This window comes from Gobius niger (assembly GCF_951799975.1).
Source record: "Gobius niger genome assembly, chromosome: 13".
NCBI lineage: Eukaryota > Metazoa > Chordata > Actinopteri > Gobiiformes > Gobiidae > Gobius > Gobius niger.
This window is the reverse complement of record NC_136864.1, coordinates 27545613-27566461: the sequence shown is the minus strand read 5'-3', so window position 1 is coordinate 27566461 and position 20849 is coordinate 27545613. Positions and strand designations below refer to the sequence as shown.

General features: G+C 42.3%; 2 protein-coding genes and 1 long non-coding RNA gene across 3 annotated transcripts in view; 1 reads left to right on the top strand and 2 right to left on the bottom strand.

Annotated features, from left to right (window-relative positions):
• Nucleotides 1-5067, bottom strand: part of wls (Wnt ligand secretion mediator) — a 55992-nt gene extending 50925 nt beyond the window's left edge. Inside the window, exon 1 of the mRNA XM_079570147.1 lies at nt 4822-5067. Within this exon, the coding sequence (XP_079426273.1) occupies nt 4822-4927 (106 nt within the window). The 5' untranslated portion in view covers nt 4928-5067. The remainder of the gene's footprint in view (nt 1-4821) is intronic.
• The window catches only part of LOC306973283, a 245424-nt gene that overhangs the window by 126690 nt on the left and 97885 nt on the right, over nt 1-20849 (top strand). The gene's annotated exons all lie outside the window — the stretch shown is intronic.
• Nucleotides 11341-20849, bottom strand: part of scinlb (scinderin like b) — a 32388-nt gene continuing 22879 nt past the window's right edge. The window contains exons 10-17 of the mRNA XM_079570131.1: nt 18747-18880; nt 18584-18674; nt 16695-16865; nt 16452-16626; nt 14707-14822; nt 14548-14625; nt 12140-12200; nt 11341-11930 (exon numbers count right to left, since the gene is read on the bottom strand). Coding sequence (XP_079426257.1) covers nt 11770-11930; nt 12140-12200; nt 14548-14625; nt 14707-14822; nt 16452-16626; nt 16695-16865; nt 18584-18674; nt 18747-18880 — 987 coding nt within the window. The 3' untranslated portion in view covers nt 11341-11769. The remainder of the gene's footprint in view (nt 11931-12139; nt 12201-14547; nt 14626-14706; nt 14823-16451; nt 16627-16694; nt 16866-18583; nt 18675-18746; nt 18881-20849) is intronic.

Below are 20849 nucleotides of genomic sequence, written 5' to 3'. Positions count from 1 at the left end.
TACAGCCAGGTTTGAGTGAAAAAAAAAAGATCTCCATTGGATGAACAATATCCCGCTCTCCCTTTGTCTTTTCTGTCAGTGTAGTATTTACAACTACAATTATTGAGTAAAAAAACAGCCTGCAGTGCCGCTTACAGCCTCTAGGGGCATGAACCACTTATTAATTTTTTTATTTAAGATGGGACAGTGCATATTAACCTCTTAAATCCAGCCTGAACCGAGAGGATCTTTTTCCTCACGTCAGATTTTTTTTCCATCATTTTTTTGTTGGGTATTAAACTCATTTTTGCAAATTTTTTGTCATTTGTCATTTTTTGTCACATTTTTGTAATTTTTTTGTCAATTTTTTGCCAATTTCTTGTGACATTTTTGCCACTTTTTCATCAATTTTTCATCACTTTTTTGTCAATGTTTTCTCACTTTTTGTCACATTTCCATCATTGTTTTCGTCTCAGTTTTGTTGCTTTTTTCCAGAAGCTTTTGGATTGGGGTAAAGCCAAACTGGAGAAAATGTGCTGGGTTCAGGTGGGAGTTAAGGGGTTGATTAACATGAGTCCTCAAAGTCCACATGTAAATATGCCAGAGTTCGCCACAATGGCTTAAATTCATCTGTAGTCCCAGGGCAGGTTGCTGTTCTCAGACCGGGAAGTCCACAGAACAACAAGCACAACAGACGTGAACAAAAAAGACAACAGATGTGAAATGGTTAATAAAAAGACATTATAAACAAGACGACACAGACAAATAAAATAAAACAAATAAGAGACTTAGTACTGCTTTAAACGCTACTTTGTTTACGATGGCGATGCCCCGACAATTAGGGATGCACCGATCCGCTTTTTTGAGCTCCCGATCCGATCCGATATTTTTGACACTTCATCTGGCCGATACCGATCCGATACAGTCTTTTTGTATTATTAGATTTTTATATAATATACTGTATATCATTATATATTATTGCCTATGGATATTACCAGTTTTACCACTAGTTTTACCAGTTGTATTTTTTTCATAAACATGGAAGACGTTTTGGCTTTAGCTTTGAATTTTAACCCCTTAACTCCCACCTGAACCGAGCACATTTTTTCCAGTTTGGCTTTACCCCAGTCCAAAAGCTTCTGGAAAAAAGCTGTGAAAAAGCAACAAAACTGAGACGAAAACAATGATGAAGATGTGACAAAAAAGTGAGAAAACTTTGACAAAAAAAGACAAAAAATGACAAGAAATTGATCAAAAAACATTACAAAAAAGCTACAAAATGAGTTGAATACCCCCCCAAAAAAAGATGGAAAAAAATTTGATGACATGAGGAAAAAGATCAATTTTGATGAGTTTTGTAGGTCTTAGCTTTCAAATGAGGCGTTACAGGATTTGGGTAAAGCTGAACTGGAGAAAATGCTCTCCTACCGACGATGCTTCGTCTAAGAACCAGAGAACAGGACAATAATGTTTGGGTTTGGGCGCATTGAGTTGCCTTGTGTACAAAATGCGCGGTATAAATAAAAGTTGCCTTGCCTTGCCTTGGGTTCATCTCCAATGTCAAGAGAAATGGGGGGGAAATGGGAGGAAATGTGTTTAAAAATGGGGGGGGGGGGGGGGGGTGGAAAACAGTTTAAGTGAAAAAAAAAAGTTAATTTGAGCTGAAACTCCTAATGTTGTCCCTGGACCAACACTTTTATTCCCCAATTCCAGACTGGTATCGTTTACCGGTACCCAGCCCTCAGTTAGAATGCACAGGGGGAAAAAACTGTTTAGTTTTAGCACTTTTAAAAAAGGTCTTTTTTTTTCCTCGTAGTGCAATAAAGTTTGTTTTGTCCTTCGGTTTATTGTAAGAGCAGACATTTGCGGAGAGAAAAAAAAACCTCAGTGCGCCATGCATTAAAGTACAAAGCCTTTTCCTTCATTGTGAACTAGCAGCTTATTGTTTACTTTACCGAGAGAGCATTGCTCCTTGAAAAGGTGTAAAATGTGATTGGAAACTCATTCCTGTGAAAGAATGTGGATGTTATAAGCTTTGGTTAAGTAAGTATTGAGTTTGGACCACAACAAACAATACAGTATATTAAAAATAAAACATCACATACTCCCGGTTTCCGTTTTTTTTGCAATAATCTGGTGTAGGGCCTTTACAGTACAAATTCCGTGTACAAAAGGACTATTTAACGTGTTTTTTTCCCAATTGCACAGGTTAGTAGCTTGGATATTTAGGAAACTCAGTCGCACATTCGCCTCCCGACTCTGACAACTGCCACGAATTTTCTCCCGATAAAGAAACAAAAATTCCTTATACGGGAGGAGGTCAAAAGCTCATCATCTTTATCGACATGTTTATCACAGCATGATATGGGAGTGACCTACATCAGTGTGAACGGCGCCTGAATGGGTTCCACAGAGGGAAAAAAACTAAAATCTTCTTTTCACTTTGAAGCCCGCGGTGTTTGTGAAAGTGGGCGTCTTGAGTTTGAAGAAAGGTGACAGCCACACTCTGGGCGATGTGCGTGCTTGACAGCCGTGTGGGCCTGGCTGTCTGGATGCAAATGCGAAGGGGCAATATGGAGGAGGGGGCGGGGGGTGATTTTGAAAGACGGAAGTAGGCTCGAAAGGTAGAGATGCTGCCCGGGGGCCCGCACACAAGAAAGGCATTACAGGCAGGAGGGGGAGGAGCGAGGACGGAAGGAATAGGGGAACAACCGACCGAATGTAACACAGGCGGCTGTACTTTCTATTCATTCCACACTTTGTTTGTTACTTAAATGTATTTGTTTGGAGAGTTCTCGGACGTCGAGGGCTGTGTGCAGAAAGTCCCCCAGCCTCTGTCTGCTCCCCAGATTGTTTGAGCAACTTCAGGACCCTAACCATTCACACGATCAAATTAAAACATTCATTTTAATGCAAGCCCGTCGACACAGTTTTATCATTTGTAAATAATAGCCTTGTTAGCATTGATCATAGATTTAACCCCTTAACTCCCACCTGAACCGAGCACATTTTCTCCAGTTTGGCTTTACCCCAGTCCAAAAGCTTCTAGGGGAAAAGGTGTGAAAATAGCGACAAAACTGAGACGAAAACAATGATGGAAATGTGAGAAAAAAGTGACCAAAAAATGACCCAAAAAAAGGCAAAAAAATTACCAAAAATGACCAAAAAAATGTGACAAAAAAAGACCAATAATGTGACAAAAAATTACCAAAAATGACAAAAAAGTTACAAAAATTAATTGAACTAACTTCCCGGTCCACACACATCTCCTCCAGCTGTTCTGGGGGGACCCCGAGGCCACACCTCCTCCAGCTGTTCTGACCCCGAGGCGACACCAGGCCAGCTCGGAGACATAGTCCCACCACCGTGTCCTGGGCCTTCCACGAGGCCTTGTCCCACTAGGACATGCCTGGAACACCTCCCGCGGGAGGCGACCAGGAGGCATCCGGAACAGATGCCCGAGCCACCTCAGCTGCTCCTTTCGACGTGAAGGAGCAGCGACTCTACTCCGAGCTCCTCGGGTAACTGAGCTCCTCACCCGATCTCGGAGGGTGCGCCCAGCCACCCTGCGAAGGAAACTCATTTCGGCCGCTTGTATTCGCGATCTTGTCCTTTCGGTCATTAATTGAACTTATGTACTTGTTTTGACACAATTTTATGAAAAACTCACAATTTGAGTTTAAAGGGGGGGGGGTTATGCAAAATTGACTTTTTCAAGCTTTACATCATGTTATTATGTCATTCCCTCATTAAAAACATGCCTGAAGTGCACATTCACGTATTTTTGAGTAATCTGTAAAAACTCTGATGGCGGCCATTTTAGGGATAGCTTTGCCTGAGTCCTCCTAGGAACGCCCCCACCTCCTGGAGACGCCTCCGAGCTTTCGTCACCAGCCGAGTAACCAACCACTGCTCCTCAGCAGAACCCCCTCCCCACTGATGCCACAGACAGCGTGTGGAGGGGGCGTGTCTAAAGGCTCAGAGGTTCTTGAAGAGACAGAGGCCTATTTCAAGACATTCACTACAGCCATTTTGAGAGAGACATTTTATACAAGGCAGTTATTCTAATTTACTGCATTTACAGACCAACAGAAGGTTTGCTCATCATTGTAGTGTGATATAAACTGGTGCTATGTGATTGAAAAAAAGCAGAATACCCCCTCTTTAAATGGAATAGTTCATTCCACATCGAATCGTTCCGTAAAATATCGCTAATGCACAACTGTATCGCGCATCGCTTTTTAAGTCCCCCTTTAAGGCGTCATTTCAGTATAAGGGCCACAGATCAATATACTGACTTCAGTTAAGAGTCTAATAGGTACAGGCTTTTGCCCCTTGTTTGTTAGAACATTTTTCAGCCCTACTGCCCAAACAAAAATCTGGGTCGGAGGCTTTAAAGTAAGTAGGCCTGGGCTTAGTATCCCGGTCCATCTTGAAAAGGTCGGCCTCGGTATTTGCTTTTGATTAAGTGCGGCCTATTATTATCCCAAATGTTTCCCAAACGCTTTGAAGGCAGCACAGGCATGTCTGCGCCGAGCACCTGGGCGCTGCGCAGTGATTTGGAGTGAGCTAGCCTTTGGTTTGGCTACTCAGGCAGCGGGCAACTTTTGGAGTCATCAAGTCATTGTTTCCACATCAACACCGCGCAGGTAGTTTTAAAGTTGGATGTATTTTCACACGGGTGTTTAGCACATAGCCAGGAAAGGAGGTGGAGGGGGGGGGGAAAAGTGTTAAACTTTTCTTCGTTTTTGTCCAGATTCAACAAGAACCAGGCGCAAACAAGTCGCACGCAAGACGCTCCGACGCTTTTACGCACAAAAGTCCACAAAGTAAAAGACTTACCGATCAACCCGCCGACCATGAAGGCAAACGCCTGGAACAGCAGCAGGATAACTCCCAAAATCACCAACTTTTTGGTGCTCATGTTTTCAATGATAGCCCCGGCCATCGTCGCGGAAAGGTTACGAACGGATCACGGCGCGCCACGAAACGCAACAATGCGTCGGGAATCGTTGCATCCGCGGTGAGAAGGAAGCGAGCGGGGGACCCTTCCGACACCACGGCTCTGCACTCCGCTCCTGCCTTTCAACTTCGAAGGAGGAGGAGAAAAGATGAGGGGTGGGGGGGGACAGGAATCACATGACCGAATAGCACAGAGCTTTATCCCGGAACGGATCTGCAGACCGGAGCTGCTGCGGATTCAGGACCGTAGGTTTAAGGCGCAGGCCAGGGGCGGACTGGGACTGAAGAACAGCCCTGGACTCTGGTCAGCCTGGCCCCAAATCAGCGTAAATGTGACACTTCCACAAATACATATGTCAACCTCTTGCTCCCCGCCTTAACCGAGAGCATTTTCTCCAGTTCGGCTTTACCCAAATCGAAAAGGTGCATTTTTGTCATGCTTTTGTTGCTTTTTCATTACGTTTTTGTGGCTTTTTTGCCGTGTTTTCTTCACTTTTTTGTCACTTTTTCGTTGTGTTTTCGTCTCTTGTTTTTCGGGGGGGTTTTTTCATGTTATTGTTGTTTTTTCATCGCTTTTTTCATCGCTTTGTCGTCACGTTTTCGTCACATTTTGTTGTGTTTTTGTCACTTTTTTGTCACTTTTTTTGTTGCTTTTCCAGCACATTTTTGTTTTTAGATGCTTTTCTTTTAACCCCTTAACTCCCGCCTGAACCGAGCACATTTTCTCCAGTTTGGCTTCACCCCCAGTCCAAAAGCTTCTGGAAAAAAGCTGTGAAAATATCAACAGAACTGAGATGAAAACAATGATGAAAATGTGACAAAAAAGTGAAGAGCAATTTATGAAAAAGTGGCAAAAATGTCACAAAAAATGACAAAAAATGACAAAAATGTGACAAAAATGTGATAAAAATTAGACCAAAAAATGAAAAAAATTTGACGAAAAAATGACAAAAAATGACAAAAATTGGACAAAAAATTGATAAAAATTACACCAAAAAATTAGAAAAATTAGACGAAAAAATGACAAAAAAAATGAGTTACAAAAATGAGTTGAATACCTGACAAAAAAATGATGGAAAAAAAATCTGATGACGTGAGGACAAAGATCCTCTCGGTTCAGGCGGGAGTTAAAAGGTTAAGCTTTTAGATTTGGGTAAAGCTCGGTCACGCCCGGGGGTAAGGGTAAGGTAAAGTGAGAGGCCAGACCGGTGGCCCTAGAGCCAGTGGCCCTTCTGTGCTCTTCCAGAATGGACACATGGCCAGTCCGCCCCTGGTGCAGGCATAAAGTTTTCACAAGAATGGGATAAATCATTTATGTTTAGGATTTTACTCAAAGGTCACATCGTTTTTCCTGGTTTTTACATTTTGTGAGATGTTTGTTATTGATCTGGAGCACAGGAAGAGACGTTACAGGGGCGGGGCTTGAAAGGGGGCTTCGGTGGCAATGGCCCCCAAAGAAATTTGACGGACCACCCAAAGGGTCACTCAGTAGTTTGGCATCCGCAGAGTAAAGTGAAGATTACTGCGCGGATTTCGAACTCCTCCTGGTATTATTACGCCTTACAATATAGTCCCCCCTTTTATCCGCTTAGAAAATCCACATTGTTTAATTTTGTGTAATTATACTTTGTAGTGGAACACTTCACGTAACCATATTTAAATAGGGAAAACGTGGAAGAGCTTGGTAGCTTCTATCTTGACCTGTTTTGGAGCTATAGTGGAGAGAGGGAGAGGCTAAATGCTAACGCCGTCTGTGCTGTGTTTACGTGACTGAAGGCACGGGGGAAGACCAGACAGGTCCTAAAGAACTCGTCAAAGCTAAGGTAAGAACATATCTCAGTATGTAAAAGCGGCGGCCTGTTCCTTTAAAATGAACGCAATATCTGTAACCAGTGTTTGCAAAACAGGTGTAGAGTATGCATGGATGTTGCTTATATTTTCCTGACAGATTTCATTCCACTGCGAGTGAACAAATAGCATGTTAAGCTGTGGGGAAAAGAAATATTTGTTCTATAAAGCCAACTTTTTTTTGCATTCCGGACCCTTTGGGACCTTTCGTTTGTTCTCAAAGTACCCCCCATTGAGTGTGGTGGTCAAATATTTGGAAAGTGGTCAAACAAATCTCCTTTTTTTTCACAATAAGGTTTTGTGGCCAAATGAATCAAAAACCAAAAAACTCAAAATAAATCATGTACAAAATATAATTGATTTTTTTTTCTGCCAAAAGTAGGTGTTCATTTCCACCTTCTTTTTCTAATCTCAAACAAATCCAAGTAATCCAGGGGTCCCCGTGCACCTGGTTGGGAATCGCTGCTCTAGAGAACGAGGGTCCTAAATCTGCAGCTGCTCCCGCCTGCAGGTTCATAACACTGGCCAGAACAGCAGAGGCTGGAGCTGCTGCCGCGCGCAGCCCTGCAGACGCGCACAGTGCAGGTTATGGTGTCACTGTACGCGTGTAATAGAGCCCCTCTTGTGCCCACAGGCTATTTACAGCAGGCCTGTACAAGTCACCTCTCATGTCTGCGGCTGGATTACGCTCAGCACATTGTCATCGGAGTCTATTCTTGTTTTACGAGGAGTTATGTTGTTACCAAAACAGATCGGCTTCACAGTGTGGAGTATTTGAAAGGGCAAGTAGCCTTTAGAGCAGTTTTAAAGCAGGATATGCACCACTCTTCTTTTTATAATCAGCCTTAACTGATTTAAGGGTATGGGCATTTCTAAATCCCAAGCAATTGTTGCAACAAAATATACCATAAATTGTAGGAATTGGCTTGATGCTATTGGCCACTAGATATCAGCAAAAGCTTCTGTGATGCTTTTACAGCCTCTCCCTCAACCAAGACCAATTTAGCCAACAGTATATGGTAGGATGAAATCTGTTTTATAAATATTTGTTGATGAGATTCCTGATATTTCATTCTAACTCAGCAGAACACACAGAGAGGGAATGTGGGTAAATGTCTCCCTGTCAGGCAGTGTGTGTGTGTTCTTCCGCTGGATTGCCACAAGGATGCATGCTTTCCCCTCTTTTATTCATGCTTTTCCACAGAAGTGTGTCAACGCATTTTTGAAAATCGTTTTGTTTGTATGCAGACAACTCAGAAAATTGAAATTGTTGAAAATTACAGCTAACTACGGGCAGGGGCAGACTGGGAACAGCCCTGGACTCTGACTAGCCTGGCCCAAATTAGCGTAATTGTGACTTCCACAAATACATATTTTAACCTTTTACCCCCCGCCTTAACATTAACGAGTGCATTTTCCCCAGTTCGACTTTTTATTATTATTTTTTTTATTGGCATCATCAGCAAAAAGAACGTAAAGGTGGTCGTAGAAACAGAAGCAAAATCATTAATATAAATAATAAATAATAATGGTCCCAAAATTGAACCTTGTGGTACACCATACTCGAATACACGAAATTCCTTTTAGATTCATGTTTTCTTATACTGGGCTTTACCCAAATCTAAAAGCTTCTCGACTGGAGATCAACAATGTAAACGCCTCATTTGAAAGCTAAGACCTACAAAAGTGATGGAAACTTTTCGTCACGTCGCCACATTTTTGTTGTTTTTTAAATTATTTTTTCTATCATTTTTTGTCTGTGTTTTTCTCATGTTTTTGTTGACTTTTCATCCTCTTTTTCTCGCTATTTTGATGATTTTCTTTTTAGCTTTTAGATTTGGGTAAAGCTCGGTTGAGGCGGGACTAGTGGCCCTAGAGCCAGTGGCCCTTCTGTGCTCTTCCAGAATGGACATATGGCCAGTCCGCCCCTGAATGTGGGTAAATGTCTCCCCGTCAGGCAGTGTGTGTGTGTTCTTCTTGGATTGCCACAAGGGTGCATGCTTTCCCCTCTTTTATTCATGCTTTTCCACAGAAGTGTGTCAACGCATTTTTGAAAATCGTTTTGTTAGTATGCAGACAAATGACAGCTAACTACGGGCTATTATAGACAGCTCGAGTCAAACTGTGAGGCTGTGTGTAAGAAAGGGCACCAACCATGCTCACCCTTTTTCCTGCACTTTTACAGAGGCTCCTACTTTGGTGGCATAGAGACAGACAGGGACATATTTGTACTCCTTGTACTTCAACTTTTATTAATATTTATAGTGAAATCATCTCATTCGCCTCAACTGTAACTACTCAGCTCCAGCTCTATAGAGTGCAGGCGGTTGATGAAATTCTTATTCGCATCATCTGTCATTCATTAAAATTTCACAAAGCACGAGGCGCACCCTCGAAGGAAGACGCACCGAGCTTGTTTCACTTGGATATTCCTCCCGTACACCCAGGTCAAGATAGAGCAAAGACTGACTCGTTTTCCCCTCACACTCATTCCCAGTCAAAACACACAGTTGAGGAAAATCACAACATACTAGGTCGAGTCGTGCCGCCCCGTATTCAAAATATTGTCTTTCCCACCTATTTCCAGGACTAAACATGACCCACCAGGACCAACAGGACTAATCCTATTTTTAAGCTTGTCGAGGTGCATTTGAGAGAAAACCGAGAGAAGTTTTATCTGATGAACTAATGCAATAAAAAAAAGCACCAACGTAAATGCAGCCTATGCCATTTGCTAAGCCTTAAAGAGGGGGTATTATGCTTTTTTCATAGCACCAGTCTATATCACACTACAATGATGACCAAACCTTCTGTTGGTCTGTAAATGCAGTAAATTAGAATAACTGCCTTGTATAAAATGTCTCTCTCAAAATGGCTGTAGTGAATGTCTTGAAATAGGCCTCTGTCTCTTTAAGAACCTCTGAGCCTTTCTGACACGCCCCCTTTTTGTCACTTTTTTGTCATTTTTTTGTCACTTTTTCATCAATTTTTCGTCACTTTTTGGTCACATTTTCATAATTGTTTTCGTCTCAGTTTTGTCACTATTTTCACACATTTTTTCCAGAAGCTTTTGGATTGGGGTAAAGCCAAACTGGAGAAAATGTGCTCGGTTGAAATGAAATAGGCCTCTGTCTTTTTAAGAACCTCTGAGCCTTTCAGACACGCCCCCTCCACACGCTGTCTCTGGCATCAGTGGGGAGGGGGTTCTGCTGAGGAGCAGTGGTTGGTTACTCGGCTGGTGACGAAAGCTCGGAGGCGTCTCTAGGAGGTGGGGGCGTTCCTAGGAGGACTCAGGCAAACCTATCCCTAAAATGGCCGCCATCAGAGTTTTTACAGATTACTCAAACACGTGAATGTGCCAAGACAACACTTCAGGCATGTTTTTAATGAGGGAATGACATAATAACATGATGTAAAGATTGAAAAAGTCGATTTTGCATAATACTAAATACATGTTTTAAAATGGGTCCCAAACTTGTCCACAGCATACTCGACCTATCAAATACCACCAGGCCTAGATTGATATCAAATCAAAACTAAAACGGGTCAAAAAGTGTACAACAGACTTAAATTGGACAAGATTATGATGAAGGTGGGTTTAATAATAGAGGACGCAGTGGTTGAAATACTGTAATGTTTATTTCAAAGCGAGGGGCAGGTAAAAAGATTTGACACATATCTCATGGTTCAGCAGCGTGCAAACGTAGCATTTCGGTACCAGCGGTGACAGACTGTATGTTAACAAGTTTACTATCATGTCATGTATCGCCCCCTAAAGGCCAGCTACCGTACCAGACTTTTTTTTTATACAGTATTCATGTCTAAAAAAAAACAACACCCTAACCCTAAAAAAAGTGTATCCTGGAGTTAGGTGCTCACCACCTAAACAGCTGCTCAACTACGCACAGCTGTCGACATATTTTCTATGTGAAAACTTCCATACGACACCTTTAACCTCATAACTCCCGCCTGAACCGAGAGCATTTTCTCCAGTTCAGCTTTACCCAAATCCTGTAGGCCAGTGTAACGCCTCATTTGAAAGCTAAGATCTACAAAACTCATCTAAATGGATCTTTTTCCTCATATCATTTTTTTGGGGGGTATTCAACTCATTTTTGTAATGTTTTTTTGTCATTTTTTTTGTCATTTGTCCGTCAATTTTTTGTCACATTTTTGTCATTTTTTGTCCATTTTTTGTCACATTTTTTGTCAATTTTTTGTCACATTTTTGTCCATTTTTTGTCACATTTTTTGTCACTTTTTTTGTCAAAACTTTCTCACTTTTTTGTCACATTTGTCATCGTTGTTTTCGTCTCAGTTCTGTCGCTATTTTCACACCTTTTTTCCAGAAACTTTTGGAATGGGGTAAAGCCAAATCGGAGAAAATGTCCTCAGGTTCAGGTGGGAGTTAAGGCGTTGATAATGTACTAAAAGCAAACATAAAACTCAAATATGTTTTCACCGCTAATCTATGCTAATTAGCCATGCATTTCAATTCAGGGCTTTCGACATTTTGGCCTGTAAAACTAAAAACCCTTTAACTAAACTGTTTTGATTGCATAGGTCTTTTTGAAAACACCTTTTGGTATCGATTTTACTTCCCACATCTTTTCTGACCGATAAAATACACACACATTAAAATGAGTTGGGTTTAAAATAGCATTTACAAGATATCAAAACATAAAATGGTGGAATGGGCACAGTTCAAATGTAAACCAATGAGGAACCGCTACATGTGTCTCCTTCGTAATGTCATCTTTTCTATGCGGTGTCGAGCGGCTGGAGCTTTCGAACGCAACAGCCCACAAAGCTCTGCTCGGAGGCCGTCGTTAAAAAAAAAAAAGCATAATATCATTTAGCGCACTGCACCGTTGGCCCCGGCAGCAGAGCAGTGAAATATTGGCACTTAAGCATTGCAGGTTATAGAAAAGGAATGGAGCGAGAGAGAGAGAGAGGCACAGAGGGGGGGGCCTGTTGTCTTCAGATGAGAGCCCTGATCCTTTCCAGGGGGTCGGTGTCCCACAGCTTGGCGTCCCAGGCCTGGAACCAGCCGATGAACGTGAGCGGCTCCGCTCCCTGTTTGATGGTGGTGATGGGCATCCCCTTCCGGCCGCTCGGGTCAGAGTCCACATATTCTTTCGCTGCGGGGGGGGGGGGAGAAAAACTGTTAGAATATTTGACCGCAGTTTTTTTTGTCAGCTTTGAACGTTTTTTGTTTTTTTTTCCTTTCCATCTTGTACTAATAAGTATGGAAAACGTCTTCAGCACCTGCGGTTATAGTTTCAGCTTGCACTTTCTGAAGCCTGTGCTGTACAAAACGTTTCCTGGCTCTAATCCGTGTGATACCAACCTATTTTAGGAGCCCCTTTCTTCTCCACCTCGTTGGCCTCTTTTCCCACCCAAAGGAAGATCTGTCGGAGCAACGGAGAGGTAAAGTCAGTGCAGAATAACATGTAACAATGTAGTCTTAAAGAGGGGGTGTTATGCTTTTTTCAATCACATAGCACCAGTCTATATCACACTACAATGATGACCAAACCTTCTGTTGGTCTGTAAATGCAGTAAATTAGAATAACTGCCTTGTATAAAATGTCTCTCTCAAAATGGCTGTAGTGAATGTCTTGAAATAGGCCTCTGTCTCTTTAAGAACCTCTGAGCCTTTCCGACACGCCCCCTCCACACGCTGTCTGTGGCATCAGTGGGGAGGGGGTTCTGCTGAGGAGCAGTGGTTGGTTACTCGGCTGGTGACGAAAGCTCGGAGGCGTGTCCAGGAGGTGGGGGCGTTCCTAGGAGGACTCAGGCAAACCTATCCCTAAAATGGCCGCCATCAGAGTTTTTACAGATTACTCACAAATACGTGAATGTGCCAAGGCAACACTTCAGGCATGTTTTTAATGAGGGAGTGACATAATAACATGATGTAAAGTTTGAAAAAGTCCATTTTGCATAATACCCCCCCTTTAAAGCAAGCTCAAAAGTGACTTGTATGTGCTATTCTTCATAAAATTACCAGTCAGTGAGTTTATATGGTCAAAGCACCGACCACACTTGAAAAAAAAACACTTAAACCGTGTAGCTCTAAATGCAACAACATTTTGGTATTAAAGTGATAGTCTGGAAGTCTAAATATTTAAACAAAAATGCAACAAAACTATTATCTTTTGTAAAGTTCCCGGATTTCAGCAACCAATCAGAGTCTGGTATCCTCCCGCATTGACCAATGAGACACATTTTTCCTGTGAACCAGCCTGTCAGGTCCAATCAGGAGGAGAGGGGGAGGAGCTTAGTCATTTACTTTTCTGCTCCTGTTTTTCTCATTTTGCAAACTAAGAACTGGTTAAAGAGTGCAGAAATCTGATTGTTAACTTTCAGATGTCACTCTCCTCACTTTGCAAACGTACAGACTATCACTTAAAACAGAGTCTAATGCTTTACTTTGAAAAAATGCTCTCCAGAAACGTTTCGAAAATGTACTTTACTTAGAAATGGAATAAAACCAAGGGGCGGTTTCTCACATGATGGAGCGCTTTGTGAGGCAGCCAGAGAGCGCACTCATTTCAGCTGTATTGACACGTCGAGCAGTCGCTTTAAACGCGGTTCGACAACGCTCAGCTGTTCCACGATTCCAATAACAACAGATCCGAGCTCTGCCACTGCTGGTGGTCATTTCACTCATGGCCAAAAGCAGAGAGGAAGATAAGCTTGACCGGAAAGACATGCGCTTTAACCTCTTAACTCATTTTTGTAACTTTTTTGTCATTTTTGTTTTGTCATTTTTTGTCAATTTTTTGTCATTTTTGGTCATTTTTTTGTCCAATTTTTATCATATTTTTGTATTTTTTTTGTAGCATTTTGTCACATTTTTGTCGTTTTTGTCCCATTTTTGTCATTTTTTCGTCCATTTTTTTAAATCATTTTTTGTCAGTTTTTTGTCATATTTTTGTCACATTTTTGTCATTTTTTCGTAATTTTTTGTCAATTTTTTGTCATTTTTTTGTCGAATTTGTATCATATTTTTGTATTTTTTTGTAACATTTTGTCACATTTGTCATTTTTTCGTCCATTTTTTTAATCACATTTTTGTCAGTTTTTTGTCATTTTTTCGTCATTTTTTGTCAATTTTTTGTAATTTTTTGGTCAAATTTTTATCATATTTTTGCATTTTTTTTGTAACATTTTGTGACATTTTTGTCATTTTTCGTCAATTTTTTGTCCATTTCTTGTGACATTTTTGCCACTTTTTCATCCATTTTTTGTCACTTTTTTTTGTCAATGTTTTCTCACTTTTTTTGCCACATTTCCATCATTGTTTTCGTCTCAGTTTTGCTTATGGACCGGGGTAAAGCCAAACTGGAGAAAATGTGCTCGGTTCAGGTGGGAATTAAGGGGTTAAACGGTACACGGAGACAAAGGTTTAATTGTTCAAAGTTCAACATGCTCAAAGTTCTCTGCAAAAAGAAGAATAAAATCGAAACCAGGCAGCCTTCACACCACTACAGCTGCGTCTCAGAGTCCTACAGAGGCCACTCGGAGACTTTTTTTTCCTTCTAGAAGCGACAGACAGTGACAGTGTGACTGACGAGGCATTTCTCTGATTGCTTAGTCCACCTGGCAGTCCCGCCCACTGGAACTCAGTATGGATGAGACACAGTTCCAAGGCCAAGATGACTGTGCTGCAGGAGTAACTTTCTGATAGACTTCCTTAGACTTTTTTAACTCTCCCTAATGCTCGCTACAAACAGAGTTCCCAGCCGTTACCTGATCCCACGTGTCCAGCAGCATGACGTCGTCTGTGGCCAAGTCGATCTGACTGAATTCGCCTGGTACTTCGTCAACCTGGAGCCAAAAAAAAAAAGGTAAATAAGTTAGTGTCGAGTGGAGAGCAGAGGGGCATGAATGGTGCTGGTGCTGACTGACAGAGAGGCGGCCGGACTTGTTGGAGCAGCCGAACAGCCGCGGTGGCTGGATAAGGTTACGCAGGGTCTTGGACGTCTGGTACTCCTTCTTCCCCCCCAGGGCCGACCAGAACCCAGCTGAGGGACGGAGAGCAATGCATTTAAGTCGCAGTGTTTCACTTAAATCCAACGACAAGTGGTTAGATTTTTCTCGTGACAGGCAGGGAAAGTGACAATGAAGCCACAAAAACGTGACAAAAAAAACGAGACAAACAAAACACTTTTTTTTTTAAATGCGACAATAAAACACAACGAAAAATGTGCGGTTTTGGTTTGATCAGTTTTGTAGGTCATGGCTTTCATATGAGGTGCTACCAGGGCCTCTAGGCTCCAGTCAATGAGCTTTCAGATTTGGGTAAAGCTGAACTGGAGAAAATTTACTTGGTGGTGGGGTTAGGAGTTTAAGTTTAAACTGTTAGTTGCGGTCCAAAGTAATAGTGATATATTTGTTACCAATTAAGTGAAAACTGAGGCTTAGAAATATACTTTTGAGTGCCTCAGCAGTGATATTACACAGTAGAATTCACTGTACATGAATTCACTGTGTATGTGAGGATATACTGTAACGAACGAGGCATACAGGCTGGGGCAGGATCTTGCCTGGGGCTCCCTCTACAGGCAGCAGGGGAAATGACACAGTGAAAACAAGCGTACTATTTCTGTGAACCACAAAGCTAGCAACTTTATGATGCCGTCATGAACGCTCTTTGAGAGCAGAATTGCTCAGAACGGGTTTCGGAACTGAAATGTGTGGGACTGTTTAGTATTTCAGCCATGACGCTTTAAAAATTCAGGAAGTACTGCACAGATCTTCAGCATTAGAAGAAGAAACGATCAAAGCAACAGGAGTTGAAATCAATGGCCGCTGGCTGCCCTGCTTTTTGACCACAAACGTGGGGGCCGCCATTGCTCCGCCGTTGCTGCAGTACCTCCATATCGCCGCTAGGCCCCCATTGAAAAGCATTGGACTTTAGACACGTTAAAAACTACTTTAAAGCCTGGTTTCAATTGTTTCAACGCTAGACTAGGCTAGATCTTCCTCCTGAGATAACGCTGGGTTAATAACAATATATGAAACCAGGCTGGTTTTCGGAATATGATTTTTTGAAATCTCGTATTTAATGAGGCTCGGACTGTTAGCATTGGAGCAGCGCGAGCTACACGTCACGCAAGGGCCGAGTCTACGGTGAAAATCCCGCCCGTATGTCCTTTTTAGGAACATGCTTCGTCAGAGCTGGGGAGGGGGAGCCTGTAAATCCGCCATGAATTGCCCCACGGCCGTGGTCATTCTGGTAAACGGGGAGGAGTGAGCATAAGACGTCCATTATTTTCTACAGTCTATGGTTGAAATACTACTTCAGGTTTTTGATGAGGGAATAGCGTTATAACATGGCTGACAGCTCAAAGAAGTCCGATTTGGCATTCAATATTGATTTCACTCCAGTCTATGAAAAAAATAATCTGGTACAGTCTCTTTGATGATCACAAAATAAACTTCTACTAATATTTTCTTTTTATGATGCTAACGGAGTGATTACAGGAAGCACCACAGCTCCTTTCCTAACTCCCTCCTTCCTGCGCTTGCATTCGGACGGTCAGAGCCATGGGGGATGATGACACACGTCCGGCTCAGGGATGAGGAGAAGGAGGTTCTTATTGCCACACTTGAGACTACGGTAAGAGCTTAGGATCATAAACCGTGCTGACCTGGCTCGCTGCCCTCGCTCACAGAGGTGGGGTTTCCCCCCAGGAAGGCCACCACGTGTTTGGCTGCGGCATCCTCCTCGGCACAGGCTCCGGTGCCCTTCCACACAAACAGGCCAGCGGGGGTCTTCAGCACGAACACGTCGTTGGTGTTCAGGCTGGACGCCGTGGCCTCCACCTGCAGCAGTCACACAGGTCACCCTCCAAACACACAGTCCAAAGACGCTACAAAGGATCAGTATTTACCTCCACAGCGCGGGTGGCCCCAGACGAGCTGTGTCGGATGTGGAAGAGGCGGGTGCTGCCCGCCTTGCTCTGACCTCCTTTACGGGACGTCCCGCCGCTGTGGATGATCATAGGCTTTCCTCCAAATATGCTCATGAGGTGAGACGGCTCCTGGCCCTGGGTCACACGCACCTACCGAACAAAACCATGTTCATAAAGCCTGGGACACACTAGAGGATCTACTTTTGCCATTTTAAAACGTGATACAAAGTGCACAGACCACACATTAGGACATGTTTCCACTATTTATAATCTGTCACTCTAATGAACCCACAGACTAAACAATTCTGATGAATGCAAGACGTGATGTCACCGGTACCAGCACTCTCCTCACATCCTGCACACTGGCTCTGGGGCTGTGGGGCTGTGGGGCTGTGGGGCTGTGGGGCTGTGGGGCTGTGGGGCTGTGGGGCTGTGGGGGGGCAGACGAGGTGAACGTCCTATAGACTTAGACTGTATAAAGTTTCATTTTACTCTGGTCTGGAACAAGATCAAATTAATGGACTAAAACATTTCTAAACTGGACATAAACAAACAAATAGATACTGTGGTGTTTCGGACTCCTGGAGGCCAACACTGATAGAGCTGAGTGGTGTTTTGTATTGAAGCCAAAGCATAGAAGTACATTTGAAAATACTACATACAACATGACGACAAAAGCTTTCCTTTGTTCAGAAAGAGTTTGTCAGGAATCCCTAAGACCTGGGGAGAGAAATGTACTACCACACTGCCCTCTCCTGGTCACACAGTATATCAGTTTGGAGCCTTAAACCTCAGTTTGTGCCAACTTCAAATAATTACATGGAGGCTATGGAAAAGCACAGCACACAATATATACATTTCTTTTTTAATTGCAATATTCATATCACAAGAAGCCAATATGCAATATGTAAATTGGGGTATAATTGTGTAGAATTAGGACACTTGTGGCCACACCGCCTTTGCTCTGCCCAATCCCGTCAGACCTCGGAAGCCAAGCAGTGAAGGGCCTGGCAGGACTTGGATGGGAACACCACTGCCTTAAACCTCCATACATTTTTATGCCCTTTCGCTGATTGCTATGAAATGCTGGGGAGAATACTTTGAAATATTTGCCTTAAATGTACGTTGTATTGTATTCTGTTACGTTGTCCGATCAGAGTATTGTATTCTGAATACTTAGGTCAAAAACAGCATATATTTACCAAAATGTCAGCTGCACTTTTGTGTAAACTTATTAACCACTAACTCGGAGCTCAAAAACTCTGTTGGCAAATGCACAGGAGGATCAGATCACAGCAGGTCATGTGACACAAGCATAGGCGCCGATCCTGTGGGTGCTGCCGGACTCCAGCACCCGCCCAAATCTCGGGCACCCAGGTGAATTTTCCCTGTTACAAAATGACTCATATAAGCTGTAAATCCCAAAAGCTGTCACTCCCTTTGTCTAACATGCTAGCATGGGTTGTTTACGGTAATATTTGGGTGGCGACTGATCGTTTAGCTCTATCTCTCTTCTTTTTTTCCTGACTGGGCATCCACTTGAAAGAACAAAGAACACACTAAACACTCTCAAATTAAAGTGTAAGTGTACCTGAATACACTTAGTATTCTCAATACGTATTCTAAAAACATGTACTGTATTCATTTACTGCCCAACACTGCTCCTATCTACACTGTACATTTAGCCAGTTAAATACTCAATTTCAATACAGTCTCTCTTTCACTTAGCGTCATGTAAAAAGCGGTTTGTAGACGACTTTCTCCAGTGAATTTGTTTATATTGTATTGTGTTTTTTTTTTATATTTCACTTTGCTATGATTCAAAAGCACTTGAACACAATGCACTAGTAAAAGCACTCGGAGCAGACCTGAACGGGACCTCCCCCCATGGAGTCGTCCAGCTGCACTGTGAGGAAGGCTGAAGCCGCCAGCTCGTCCTGCGTGCACTTCAGACCCTGCCTTTAGAAAAAGAACAAAAACCGCTGTTCAGTTTGCCCGTGTGAAGACCGAGCGGCCTCTTCCATGCCTCACCATGTGTAGATGATGTGCTGCTCACGGCCGCTCAGATTGTAGCTGTAGAGGACGAGGTAGCAGTCCCCGCCGAAGAACTGTCCGTAAGTTGCTGGCTCCACCGGGACTTTGTCCCCGCCCTCAATACGCCAGATCTGTTCACATCAGAGAGGTTTGAACACACACATGTTCACATGTGTTTATATATCTTTGTTTACTCTTTACTTTACTTTACTTCCATATTGTACAAAGTCAACTATTTTTAGCTTGTTTCCTGTCTCACTCTTTTACACTAAAAAAAAACCCGCTTGCCACCACTCTGGTATATGCACGCACCAACACATTCACATTTATATTTAATGTACGTGCCTTCAGTGGTAAGGGAAACCGACGCGGGCACAGGGAGAACATGCAAAAACTGATGCGCCTCAAAGCCACCCATATGGAGAAGTTCCTACGCTTTGTAGACCCCTTATGGAGCCAAAAATAAATCATTGTTTTCCACACTTGATCAGTTTAACACTGTGTGTAAAATCACAGTTAAGTGATTCTGTTCTGAGGCATTTTATAATTGGAGTTGTTGTTGGACATATCCGGCATAAAAAATAGACTTTAAAAACATTATTTTGGTGCCTCAACACTGATATTTCACATTATATAATCTGAAATTATGTCTGTAAGAATAAAATGGTAACAAAATACAGACACTAGAGCTAGTAAAGACTTTAATTCGAGCTCCCCCCGCAGGCAGCAGTGGGAATAGCTTAGTGAAAAAGTTACTTTAATTTTTAATATGCAGCGTGGTTTACAGCTGCAGCCCGGCATGATACATTTGTTAAGGCGCGACACTGCAGGTGAATAGGGAAAAAATGTATATTTACAGATATCAATTCGAAGCTTTTGCTGTCGATCACTGGCATAAATGTGAGGAAAAAAAATACATTGCAAGTTTTCTGTCATTTTATCTTTTCATACAAGAACAAGGTGTTTTATGCCTAAAAAGGCCCCAAATTTCCCATCTTTTCAGCGCCGAAATCTGAATAATGGATAGAGCTACATTCAAATTTATGGTTTCATTTTATTGATAAATGAGTTACCAAGACTTTCTCGAAGGGAATTTTGGATTTCTTGTTTAGTTTTAAAATAAGCTGTTTTTTAGTGGAAAAAATTGTAAAAATGTAATTCTCGCCTTATTTTTTTGACATTCAAAACTCAATAAATGGGGCTAGGGATTAAATAATAAAAAATCCCTCTGAAAAAATCTTCCAAATATTGTTCAGTCCAAGGCTGGAACATTTGAAGTCTTTAGGTCCGACTGACGTGGACATAGTGTCGCCACAATGTTTGAAAAATGTGTTTTGAGAAAAAGGCCCTTGAAATTGTGTTCTCCCATATCAGTCTATGGGGGAAAATTGAATCAGCGCAATATTTAAACATGTTATTGTGAAGATTAGGCATATTTTCTGTTTCCGGGTGAAAGCTTGTATGTTCAGAGACCAATTTGGCCCAAAACCTGAAAACGGAAAAAATTTAGTTTTGCCTGTAGTGTCTCCCCTTAAGTGATGATGTCATTGTGCTACTTCTTTTAGCCTTTATTCGTTATAATGGGATTTAGCTGATTTTAACCTGCTGTAGAGTTCACTACCAGACTCTTTAAGTGAACTGTATGGTCATGTTCTAAGCAGTCAAGGGGGAAAGCAAAGAAGTGGAAAATAAAGATAAATAAAGATACAGAGACATGGAGAGGAGCAAATCGGTTTAACAGCCCATGAATACTTAAAAAAAACAGACAACGCTAACTATGAAGCTAACATTAGCTTCATGCTAGTGCTGCTTTCACTTCTGAACAATTTGCTGTGAAAAAACATCCATATAGACCCGATTTTGGCTTGACTTTATTGGTGTAAAGTCTGGCTTTATTGACTTATCTGTCTTTGGCCAGAAAACTGCTCAAGAGAGAGGTTTTTCTTCCCCCATGAATAGGCTACGCTTTGTATGCCACGCATTTCCGTCTGCATCTATTTGGATCACATTTGGAGCAGAACGGCTCAGACCCGATCCAATGTTGGATTATGGGCGTTAAAAATGTGGAGGACAGATTTGGTTTAAACAATGACGCGATAT